We start from the raw sequence: 13,020 nt of genomic DNA, 5'->3' as shown, positions 1-13,020 counted from the left end.
TGTCCCTATGTAATAATTTTTTTTTAAAAAAAAAAATTCTACCAAATTTACATTATTAGATACGTTATGTATTTTTTGTATAATCTTAGCCTATGAAATCTATTATAATCTACTATAAAATCTACTATAATCTACAATAGAATAAAAAAAATTAAATTCTACCAAATTTACATTATTAGATACGTTATGTATTTTTGGTATAATCTTAGCCTATAAAATCTATTATAATCTACTATAAAATCCACTATAATCTACAATAGAATAATATATTTTACCATAAATTTTTCATTATTAGATACGTTATGTACTTTTGGTATAATCTTAGCCTATAAAATCTATTATAATCTACTACTCCGTATAAAATCTACTATAATCTACTATAGAATATTCAATTATTAATTTTTTGGTTGTGTGTAGCAAACTTACATGATTGTATACGTTAAAATATAGTTAGCAAATCTTTTGATTTTAGAATATATTTTATACGGTATATGAATTTGATATACTATTGATTTAAGTGCTATTAAAAAATGGAAGCAAACTTAAAATTGATCTAACCAAATTCATATACCGTATAAAATCTTTTGATATTGTCGTACAACTATATGCCGATAAAAAACTGATACCAACTAATAAATTATATTGAATTGTCTAGGGTTTTCATCGTACCACGTACTCCCATAAATATATAAGACGCGTCTATTAGTTATTGAGTAGCATCTATATATCTGTATATCTAACTATATACCCTACTAAAAGACATGGCATTAGCTGTGAAGCTGACACGTGTCCATATCTTTTATTATTTTTTATTACATTTTTTAACTTACATATATATCAAATAATTATTTAAGTTAATCAATATCTTTTACAAATCTATTTTTTCAAATACTCTGTATATGATAAAATAAAGAGTATTTGAAAAAATAAAGCAATTCTATTACTTTATCATACTTAACAAGAGTTTTCTAATATAATGATATATTAGTTTGTCAACCTTAACTAATTATGATTCCAAACAAATTTAAAATACAAACTTTTCTATAAGGCGGTCTTACACAAAAGACCACCTTGGTATCATATAAGTTAAGCAATGGAACCAATTAGTTAAGCACTTGAACTAATTAGTTAAGCACTGAAACCAATTAGTTAAGCAAAGGAATTAATTAGTTAAGCAATTGAATCAATTAATTAAGCAATGTAACCAATTAGTTAAGAAATGGAACCAATTAGTTAAGCAACCAAAGTGGTCTTTCCGGTAAGGCAATCTTACACAAAAGTTGCCGAATTTAAAATGATAATATAACATTTTAAAAAATAGATTCGACCTAAAAATACAACTATTGAATGTGGAATAAGTATTACGGAATATGATATATATTGCTTGAATTACGTAATAATCCAACTATTGAATGTGGAATAAGTATAGAATCAACATAATAATCTAAATACCTTGAATCTACTTTTTAAAAAATAATAAATAGGTAACATATTTTTAAAACGTAGTTTCACGATTACTATATGATATATAATAAATAGGTAACATATTACATTTTAAAAAATACTTTTATTTGTTTATCTTATTATATATATAAAAAAAAGTATATATTACACACAAAATAATTAATAGATATATTATTGCCAGATTAGGCTGGATGCATTTAATGATAACAATGACTTATTAATATGGAAAATTTCAAGAAATACGTAAATGTTTTACGTAGTCAATCTCATGCACAATATCTTGATCATATGGATTACTACCTGACATAATCCTATCTTAGTATATTTTACTTATATAACGTATCATGGACATTTTATTTGGAATGTTATTTTGTGTACTACTTTTATACACAATAATATTATTGACAACATTACATACATACATACATACATACATACATACATACTCATTTAATCATTTATTCAATCTCATGATACATTCTCACGCATTTATATGTACAATAGAATTATCAATATCTTTGCATATATAAAAAATAAGACCTGTGCGATGCACGACTTACAAATTTTAACTGTAAGTGCTACGATAAATTTTTTATGGAAAAATATATAAACCAATTTGACAACTAAAACAATTAGGTGTTAGTCATACTTTTCTATTGGCTACTTTAATTTATACCATAAAAGTTTTAAGAATCATGTAGTTGTCCCGCTATTTGTTAACGTAATGGAGACACATCAATAAGATATGATAAGTATCACCAAATAAATTCACTAATATCTAAAATCTTATAACTTTACGAGTGCGGAGTATTCTCAATTCCATTGATATTTATCTCCAAAAATATTTTATATCACAATTAAGATTATAAAATAGGTGAAACGGGTTGAATGAACATTTGTCTATCTCCAACCCGTTAGACTTACGAGAATATATAAATAGTGATTCGACGAGTGGTAAACATTTATAGAGATAAAATTGTATTCTTCGTGGTGATGTGGTATGTGGGTTTTCTTTGGTTTTGCCTTTTAGCATACGTAAAATATTTCTTTCATAAATACTCCACAAAGTATAATCAATTATTTATTTATTATTTCCACCACATGTATAATAGGTGAGTGAAACAAAGAAAAATTGAGGTTGGGCACATTCCCTTCACCTTATTTGAAATAAATTTTTTGAATTTATCTGAACTTATCTAAACTTAATGGATTTGGAACTGATTAAATCATTTATGTATTTGATCAGACCTGATTTCAAGAGAATAAACTTGAGATTGGACGGGTACTTAAAATGGGTACGGGTAACACAATAATAAAAAAGATAATATTTGAACTTAATATCGGATCTGAAATGGGTCGGGTTGAATAGGTATAGTTAGGTTACATCGGGTTCATGTTTTTATCAATATGTTCATACAATGTGGATAAATCAGTAGCGAGATGAAATGGATAGAGGGTTTTACTTCAGGTCAGGTGAATTCGATTCCAAATTATAAAGTCACAATTTTTAATACGTTTATAAATTCTAATATTTGAGGCCTTAATTAGGGGAGAAAGGCAATAACTAACTTTTAAAAGTGTGAAGAATTTATGATCAATAGCGGGATTGAACGGGTTATGGATTGTAAACGATTCGAATTAAACGGGTTGTAAACGGTTCAGATTAAGCGGGTTACGCGTTAAAATAGTTCGTTAAATGGGTTACGAGTCGTAAACTGTTCAGATTAAGCGGTTCAAACGGTTTGGATTGAAACGGATTAGGTCATTAATGGCTTTCAGATCCATTCGGTTCGATTGAAACGGATCTGGTTGCTGCGGAACAGGTTTGTTATCGGGTTTCGGATATTAATCTGGTTAATATTTTCCTGTCAGTTCGGGTTGGTCGAATATAATTGAATCGGGTCTTGAGTTCCAGCTCTCGGAGTATTAACGGTTTGGGTTCTAAACGATCGGACCAACCTTGCGGGTTCAACGGTTCAGCTTGAGAATTGACATCTCTCATAATACAAGATGATATTGATTTTTATACCTAACATGAAACTATGGGTGGTGCGTGAAAAGGAATAAAAAAATCTACGTATTTTTCTATGTTTTTTTTCTAAATTAATTTAACTTCGCACTTAAAGTTAAAATATATAAACCGTGTATCGCACGGGTCCTTTACTAGTATTATATTATTTCTCACTCCACCCCTATTAACCCACCTACCCCCTACATTAAAAATTCAACCCCACCTCTTAATCCACCTCCCACTAACTACATTAAAATAATACCCCACAATCAACTACTACCTATTAAATTAAATAAGTCAATTCAAATCCCTTAAACTCTGTGCCGGTCAAACCGGGTCGAGTATTCCGGGACGGAGGGAGTAGTAACTAATGTGTATATTATTAGGGCCGCCTAAATGTTTAGAGGAGTGAATTATTATATGTATTCCAATGTTGTAATTTTGGTTTCAAACAACAACTGTAGCCTAGATTTAATGAATGAATTTTGTAATCAACCTATTCACATGACGTTTTGATCTCAGATATTACAAATACATACTAAAAATCTTAGATCTCACCATCATACACCTTTTGATTAATACTACTAGTTGTCTTTAAATATGTTTCACTAAATTAGACATTGAGATGATTCTAAATGATTGGGGTCATCAAGAAAGCAGAATTTCTTATCGTGAGTTACATGATTGGGGTCCGAATGTGTAGTCCCCGACGAGCCTCATACCCAGGAATTAGGGGAGAAGGTGTTATATAATCCAAAATTGGGTAATTGACTATCGAGTTGAAGGGAGGATGATAATTATACTATGATTGGCACATGTGAATATGTAGGGGTGTTAATTCAATTACCGACCTTAAATTATACGGAGTACTATGTATTTAATCAATTACTTATATTACCGACCTTAAGTTAGTTTTCGTTTTCGTCTTCGTCTCCTAATTAAGTCATCGATATTAGGGTTTAGGGTAACTTTCGTGCATATACTATATACATACTCAACAACCCGTGTATATACTATATGTATACTCAACAACCCGATCCGATATGAACCCTCGCAAAAAAAATTCCATCCAATCCGATTCGTCAAGTTTTCAAATCCTATCCGATCCGATCCGTTAGCCAAACTAATTCGTTCCAAACTGATCTATTTAAACCCGAAGCCGATGAGTCCGACCCAACCCCAATCCGTTGATCCGATTTTTCACGCCTATGAATATGTGATGGCTAGGTAGTTGAAAACAATTCTGTGTATTTACTCTTATTTGTTACCCTTTTTTTCGATACAATAAGACATTAAATGAAGGAAAAATAGACTTGCGTTTACAATTGATGACCTTCCTAAAGAAATCACTAGAGATTCATGGTACACGTTAAAGGTCTCAATTAAATAAAAGAAATAAACAAAGTAATGATAGTATTCTGTCGTTTTTCATATGTGGGGCCTGCCAGTCTTCGACAATTGGAGTTGAGCGGGAAAAATAATCCTGACGAGCAAATAGGTCCTCAAAAAATTCGGCATACTAAAAGTTTTTACTGCTGTGCATGAATTTAGATACTGTATCAATATATTAGACAATTACGAACATATAATTCAATCGGCATAACTAGCGAACGTATCATGATTTCCCGCCAAAAACATATTGACTACATGGATTTGGACACTATATATAGATCTTAGTATTATTGTAAGTCACCATAAGCTGTAGACATTTGTCATTAGGGTTACGAAATCTACACGAATTTGTTTTAAGATAATTCTAGTACAATGTCAAGGGGAAAGAAGGTATGTACTGTGGGAGATACTGCTAAGACTCCTCCACAGGTTACCAATGTCAATCCAGAAGGTAGTAAGTGTTTTAATTGTCTTCAATTCAATTTGATTTTGTGTCTATTTCAGTAGGAGTCGTGTTTTTAGTATAATCTCTTTTAACTTTGTAAAGTTATCCACCTCCCTGTTTTGCAGTCCGTCCAAAGAGAAAGCCCCGCTGGAAAAAGAAGATGTCCAAACAACTTCATCGCGATCTCGAGCGCCACGATCATGAGAGGTCTCGTATCCAGTGGAGGATGTTCATGAGGCAAGTTGTTGAGCATGTAGGCCCTTTCAAGACAGGTTTGTTGGTTACCTCGTCAGGCTACGCCCCATGTGTGGACGAGGTGTACAAGGAAGAGAGAGACACGTACCTCCTTGAGAAGTTTTCTTGGGAAGACCTTGAACCGAACAAAGATGATGAAAGGGTGGTGGCTTTTTCTAGAGTTGATGAGACCCTATTGAAGAGGGAGCCTATGGAGGCAGATGAGTACCTAATTCAACACAAGAGACAAAAGAAAGTCCACTTCGTTGACCTCTGCCGCGACGATTGAACCAGGCCTAAACGGGCTAATTCTGTAACACTGTGTAAAAGTGATATTTTGTCAAAGTCATACTATGTTGAAGAAAATTATAAGTATTAGTATGACAGAATTTAGTTTGGTCTGGGATCTTTATTCCTAGCCTTTTAAATTCGTATTTTGGTTTTATGTTTGATTTAGTATGCCACGTTAATTATTGTCAGAATGTTAAATAGTAATTAATATATGATGTCTTTCCTTTCCTTTATTGTTCTATGCAACCTTTAACTTTTCTGCCACTTTGCACACCCGCTTGTGAACATTGACATTAATTTCAACAACAAATTCAACCGAGTTAGGGCTCAAGTTCCATAAATGTTTGTTTATTGACTCGCTCCACCATTATTGAAATGAAACGGAGAGTCAAGAATAACCCAGCTGCCGACATGTAAGTTAGATCTGGAAAATACCTTTCCGTTTGCCCCCAAATCTGGTGGTTTGGAGCCAAAATTGGGGTAGAAGTACAGATTCCCAGTGTGCCGGTGTTTAAATTGTATATTTCAGTCTACCTTCCCCTGATTTATTTGGTTTTCTGACAGGGGCGACCGTAGCACATACCCTTTGGTGTGTCTGACGATATGTCACGCCGGGAAACTGTATTTCTTCCCGAGACGCCGGTACCTTGGAGGGTTATCATCGTCATACTTGGTGCGAAAAAGACATTTCAACCCTGATAATGTCAATGATCTAATCCGAAGTCACGGAACTGGAGAATTCAAGATCTGGTATGTCCGGGATATTCAATATTTTGTAAAGGAGGGAGAAATTTATGACGACTCCCAAGACTTCGACAAGATGAAGGAAAAGGCTTACCAACAGGGAGGATTTACTTTCATTATCCAGAGTTATAATAGAGGGGAAGAGGAACAACAACCCAGCACGAGGAAGAGGAAGTCTGTGGCGGAGTTACCTGGACCTGCAATAACAAAAAGCTGTGCTAAGGTACAAAATAATTTTATTCAATTACACACGAGTATTGTTTAAATACATAGTTTTGACTGAAATTAAATTGTTAAAGTACAGATTTACAGTAATGTGAAATGGATTTCATTAGCCCTTTCATAATTATTAGTATGAAAATCACAACAATAGTCACCATAATATAAAATATATATTAATGCAGGATTTGGGGAAAAGTCATGATAGTCAACTTAGGGAAAACAATATTACAAGGTTAAGCCCCTTAGAGGGAGTTAATGGAGGTCTGCTGAAGCCCCAAATTTGGGTAGCATGTAATAAGGTATACATTAGTAGATGTTGGAGTAAACTATTTGTCCCTTTAATCAACTTAGGTAAACCGTAACAATTCTTCCTTTAGTGTGTTATGTCGAAATGTGATCTTGGTCAATTTACCTCCATGGTTAAAAGATTGACAGCAATTCAGAAAGAGTAGGTTGAGGAAATGGGGTTCTAAGAAATTTTGTGTTTGAATATCACACATATTGATCCAAGGTTTGTTCAGTGGATCACATCGAGGTTTGACCCGAACAAGTTCGAGCTTAAAATTAGGGACAATTACTCGATCAAGGTAGACGAAGGAGTCATTTGTTCGGTTCTAGGTCTTAGATCTGGTGAGGACCTAAATTATCCACATCAGGCAAGTGGCGATGTGTTGCAAGGGCTAAGGAAGCAGTACACGAAATACACGGCTCGTGGTCGTATTTTAGACTCGGAGTTGGTTCTCAATATTTTCTGAGGTACAACGCGCAAAAATGAATTTCAAAAACACTTCCGCCTATACACACTAGGCATGGTTTTATGTCCGACATTTAAATCGGGACATATAAGTACATTGCATGTACGTGTATTAGACAAAGCTGAACATGCACGAGAATATAATTGGGGGGCTTATGTTTTGAAGTGGCTGGGGAGGTATCGTAATCACTACTTCCACACATCAAAGGAGGCCTATGGTGGATGCACTCTATTGTTGCTTGTAAGTCATTTTTTTGCATACACTTCGATTATATGAAGGTGTTGTACACTGTTTTTAATATTTTAGTAATTTACAAATTGAATTTTCGTCCAGCTTATCTACGTGGGAACTTTAGCCTATTCAAGATCTCACCACCTGATCAGGCATAACGCATCACCACTCTGCCTATGGGACCAAGAGAACATAGAACGGGATTTACTGTCAGACTTGGGCCCAAATTGTCGATATGGATTTTCCCCAGTCGTTGAAAATGCATTTTCTTTGCACAAGTAATCATACATTACTTACATAATCACATGTACTATGAGGGTATTTGTTTTAAAATGTGTACTATATGAGTTTTTTTCCAATGAGTTTTATTTCCCATCGATGTAATAAGAAACGGTGATCGTTCCAATGAATTAGTATGTATAATTTTTTTCCCGACCGGTAGTTTTTGTATATTGGTATGAATCATACAAATCATTACATATGTAATAAAGTTCTCACCCAAGATTTAAATGTTTATTGCGAACCTCGTTTGTGGTGGGTGAGTGTCCCAACAAGAGTTTTTGCAAACAACAACACTAATCGGAGACCTAACCTAAACGTCAATAAGCTACCAAAAATTCACGTGATCATATTATATGATGATCATACAAATAATATTCATATAAATTTAGCAAACACCATAATATTAAAACTAAAGAAAGGGAACCATATATTAAAAGAACTATAAATTATACTAAACAATAACACACAGTGAACTTTAATACCAGGACATATTATAAAAATCCTTTTCATTGTAAAAACGTTGAATATTATAGCCGCAATAATCAGCAACGAGTAGCAATAGCTTCCTCAATTATTGCGTATGTGTCTGCCATGTCATTGAGATAGTACTCTTCCATCATTAGGCGCTTCCATGCACTGTCAACAGTGACAACATCAACCTGATTCCCCCCCAAAAAGGGGAAGGTCAATTGTCTTGGCCAGCCACACATAGGGCCCTTTCTTATCAGCGTCAAGAAGCCACCTGAACTTTCCATGCCGGGCACGATTAAACTTCCACGCCAAACGACCAGCAGAACGAAGTTCAATTCCCTGCGTCCCAAACTCAATCAGACCATACTCACCACCACACCCCATAGGAGTGACTTTATTTACCCTATACCCCAGGCTTAGAAGTAAGTTTTTCAACCAGGGGCGGACCCAGGAACTTATGAATGGGGGTCCAAAAAAATTTATGGTTTTTTACTTTCTAATTTCTCGTATTTGCTTCTTTTAGGGGGTTAAGGTGGATTGGTATGTAGTCGAAATATTAAGAACGCCATAGTAAAATATATGAAGGATTTATGAACTTTAATTTTGGGTTTTTATAACAATAAAACTCAACACCTAGTCCAAATTGCAACAATAACTTAGCGCGATTTCAATTTACAATTGATAAAACGAGTTTTTCATACTTTGACGGAGATTACCTTTATTACAATAATTGCCACTAAACCAATAGCACACCAAGACACTACTAAAAAAGGAACATCATTTTTAACGCTTATGGAGAATTACGCTATTATATAAGATTAAATTAATTAACCCTATAAGTCTAAAAAACATACAACTATAAGACTATAAGTCTATAAAAGTGGAGTATAAAAAAACATTACTATTTTTTTGTATTTTTGTAAAAGCAAAATCATAAACCATTATAGGAAAAATATATACTTCCTCCGTTTTGGAAATATCGCACCATTTGTTTTTTACACTATTCACACGACGATTTTGGCCATTTATTGTGATTCGTACGTAAGGAAATTTTAGTCATGTGTGGTCATGTTAGATTTATATCGATATATATTTTCTAAATATTAGTTTTTTATAATTTTTACATGCACACGATTTGAGATATTAAGAGTCAAAGTAGTGGTTAAATGAGTAAAAGTCAACCATGGTGCGATATTTCCGGAACGGAGGAAGTATAAAAAAACAATGAAGGAAAAACGACTTGTAAAGGGAAAAGGGAAAAAAAATGAAGACTTTAGAAGATCTACGAAGGACAAATAAAAGACAAAAAAAGGGAAAAAAATGAAAAAAAAGGGAGAAAATAACACATATAATATCCTTTTAGGAGGATTTGAACCCTGGCAACATGTGTAACATAGTATTCAAGTAACCATTATGCTACAAGTGTATTTCATTTTCATCAATGTACGTGAATTACATATAATTTAACTATTTTAAGTGCAATTAATTACCCTAATATTAATTTTACAAATTTTTTTCAAAAATAATGGGGGTCCCTTTGGACCCCTCCGGGTATCCGTAGGTCCGCCCATGCTTTCAACCAATCATAGGTTTGACTAACAGGTATACCATTTTCATCATACTTGACAGGGAGGTTTTGGATTATGCAAGTGAATGGTGAAATATATTGATCCTTATCGTTTGACATGGTATTATCTCGGTTTGAGATAATTAGGGCGGAGAAGGAGAGGGAGGGTGTGAGGAAAGAGGAAATTTGGTAGGGTGGAGAAGTTTACGAGGATTTTATAAGGGACGACCATTTTTTGTGTTTGGTGAAAAGACACGACCCCTGATTGGGCCTTGTTTTGGTTTACATGCAGAGAGGTTAAAATCATGAAGGTCATAAATCAGTTTCATTTACTCGATTTCTCATGTTTTAGGTGTCTATTGTGTTAATTATCCTGCATTCATGTAGTAAACTTTTATATAATTTGGCTTAAATAATATATAATTAGTATGACAAAACTAAATGAACAAATATGTGAGCGGGTTTAGCAGTTTTGTTCACTTTTGTCTGAAATAGCATTCAATTAGTATGCATTTAAAACGTTAAAAAGTTGGTCTGAATTGTGATATTTACGCAATAGTATATTAAATATTCCTTCTGATATGTACAAATGTTAGTGCGGGAATGTATAATTAAAAATTTAACCATTAAATGCAAATAATCAAATTACAACCAGTATTACTTCAACTTTTAACAGTTGCTCTGAATTTTTGCAAATATAGTAACAACTAAAAATAAATTACAACTAATAAAGTATAAATAGAGGATGCTAAATAGAAATTACAATATAGTACCTAAACCCTAAGTGATGGCCCTAGAAAAGTTATGAGTAAAATATTTAGTGTACTGATTAAAATAAATTTAAAACAACTTAGCATTATTGTAAAAGTTAAGGGCAATAAATAAAATCTAAGTAAGAATCGAAATGGTGACCATTTTTTTAAAGGTTTGGCATTTACTTCTAGTGACCAATGTGACGTGAGGCTGTAGACATAGGACTATTTGAACTTGTATAGTATATATTCAACGATTTTGTTGACTACGTATAATTTATGTCATATCAATATTTTTTTAAAAGTATAGTTACCTATTTTTTGGCATACTAATGTTTTAAATAAGTGTCGATATTTTATAACATACTAGTATTTTTAGTAAACACAGTTAAATATTTTATGCCAGACTAATATTTTTTTTGCTATTAAAAAGGTATTCCTATATGTTAGGATATTATTTGTTGGCAAAATAGTAATCATAAGTTAGTCATGTTTGAGTATTCTAATGATCGTTTTGTGTCGTTTTATGGATTAAGGTTGTAAAACACAATGGGTAATTGGTAGTTTTTTTGGATTATCTCTGTTATAATTTAAATTTGCTAAAACTACAAGCCATGTTTAAACCGTTGATGTTCCATGAGTTTTAATGAAAAACATCAAATCTGGCACTACAAATGGTATTTAATTATTACAATCCGCAATATAAGTTAATTATTACAATGCACAATTAAAAACAATTATCACAATTCACACACACAATTCACACACGACATAAGTAAATTATTTACACAACCCACACACAATCCAGCATCCATAATGAATGCGAGAAATGTGCAAGGTTTCTGTTACGAGAGGCTCTTCACGTTATCAGCCCCGTGTAGCATATTTTACGACAGCCTCCTCCCGGTCCTCCACGTGAACAACCTCTTCTACAGAAGCCTCCCCTATAGCAGCCTCTTCCGTAACATTCTCCACGTCAACAACCACCTCTATTGGAGCCACCTCCACATCAACAACCTCCACCCCTATAGCATCCTCCTCCACGTTAACAACCTCCTCCCCTATAGCAGCCTCCTCCACGTCAACAGGTTCGGCGGGCTCTTCAAAGAACCTCTCCACCATGTCGGTATTGTAAACCCTGACATGAAAGACACCGAGCCCAGCATAATAGAAATACAATACATCTCCTTCTCGAAGATGTAAATCATCAACGAAATGTTCCCACCCAGCCCCGATGTACAAGAACTCCTTTGCACGCCAAATTGCAATGTGCCATTCCCTTGGTGTGTTTGCCATGCATATCCTACCAAAATGTAAATTCCTGCGCCATATGTCCTTAGCCTTATTAAACTTAGGCGGTATTTCTTGCAAGCATTACGTACACATGGGGTAAATTGGCCGTAAAACAATATTATACAAATATAATAGACGAAGTGTATGAAAATAATGACAATAACAAGGACTTTGAGAAAAATGTATTTTACCACTTTGACGCGGTTGTCATTTAGCCCACCCTCGGTGAAGGTAATCGTAAAATGGGGGAGGTTATACATGGTGAGAATTGCTTATCGTTGGTGTATGGTTATATGCATGATGCATGTTTGGTCTATGCGCTTATATAGTAGTCACGAAACCCCCAAAGGATATGTATGTGCAATGACCATTTTATCCCTTTAAACTTTAGGGTGGTTAATATTGTAATGGTAGTTAATATGGAAGTTACTTTGGGGTAGTTATAATATACGTTTGTATTAGCGTCCTTAAAAAACGTAATGTAATATTTTTTAAAATAAAAATAAATGAAAAAACATGTCTTTTTATTAGTATGACAACAACATATAGTTATAAACTGTTTTCTTAATTTTATTTAGTATGCCATAAATAAATAAAAGTTCATTAAAAATTATACTTAGTTTTAATTTGAAATATCATACGTGAAACGTTCAACTTTCTCCCCAATACACGTCAACAGTTGTGTGCAGAGAGCTATGAAAAAAGTAGCATTGGAAATCGGTGAAAATTAATTGCTATTGTAAGTTGATTGGATGTTTGTTTGAAATTTTCAATTTTGTCTTTAATTTTACTTTAATTTCTGTATAAATCCCAATTTTATTTACAAAATTGTCCCTTTACTTGCTCAGTATAAACGGCCAAGATTA

At 33.3% G+C, this 13,020-nt stretch overlaps 1 protein-coding gene across 1 annotated transcript; it reads right to left on the bottom strand.

Annotated features, from left to right (window-relative positions):
- Positions 1–11,728: 11,728 nt before the first annotated feature.
- On the bottom strand, positions 11,729–12,157 carry LOC110793440 (B3 domain-containing protein REM1-like). The gene has a single exon (XM_021998318.1). The coding sequence runs from the start codon at positions 12,155–12,157 to the stop codon at positions 11,729–11,731; it is 429 nt and encodes a 142-aa protein (XP_021854010.1).
- Positions 12,158–13,020: the final 863 nt, after the last annotated feature.

Source organism: Spinacia oleracea, chromosome 6 (genome assembly GCF_020520425.1).
Source record: "Spinacia oleracea cultivar Varoflay chromosome 6, BTI_SOV_V1, whole genome shotgun sequence".
NCBI classification, from domain to species: domain Eukaryota; kingdom Viridiplantae; phylum Streptophyta; class Magnoliopsida; order Caryophyllales; family Amaranthaceae; genus Spinacia; species Spinacia oleracea.
The sequence above is the reverse complement of the archived record's forward strand: the minus strand, read 5'-3'. Positions and strand labels throughout refer to the sequence as shown.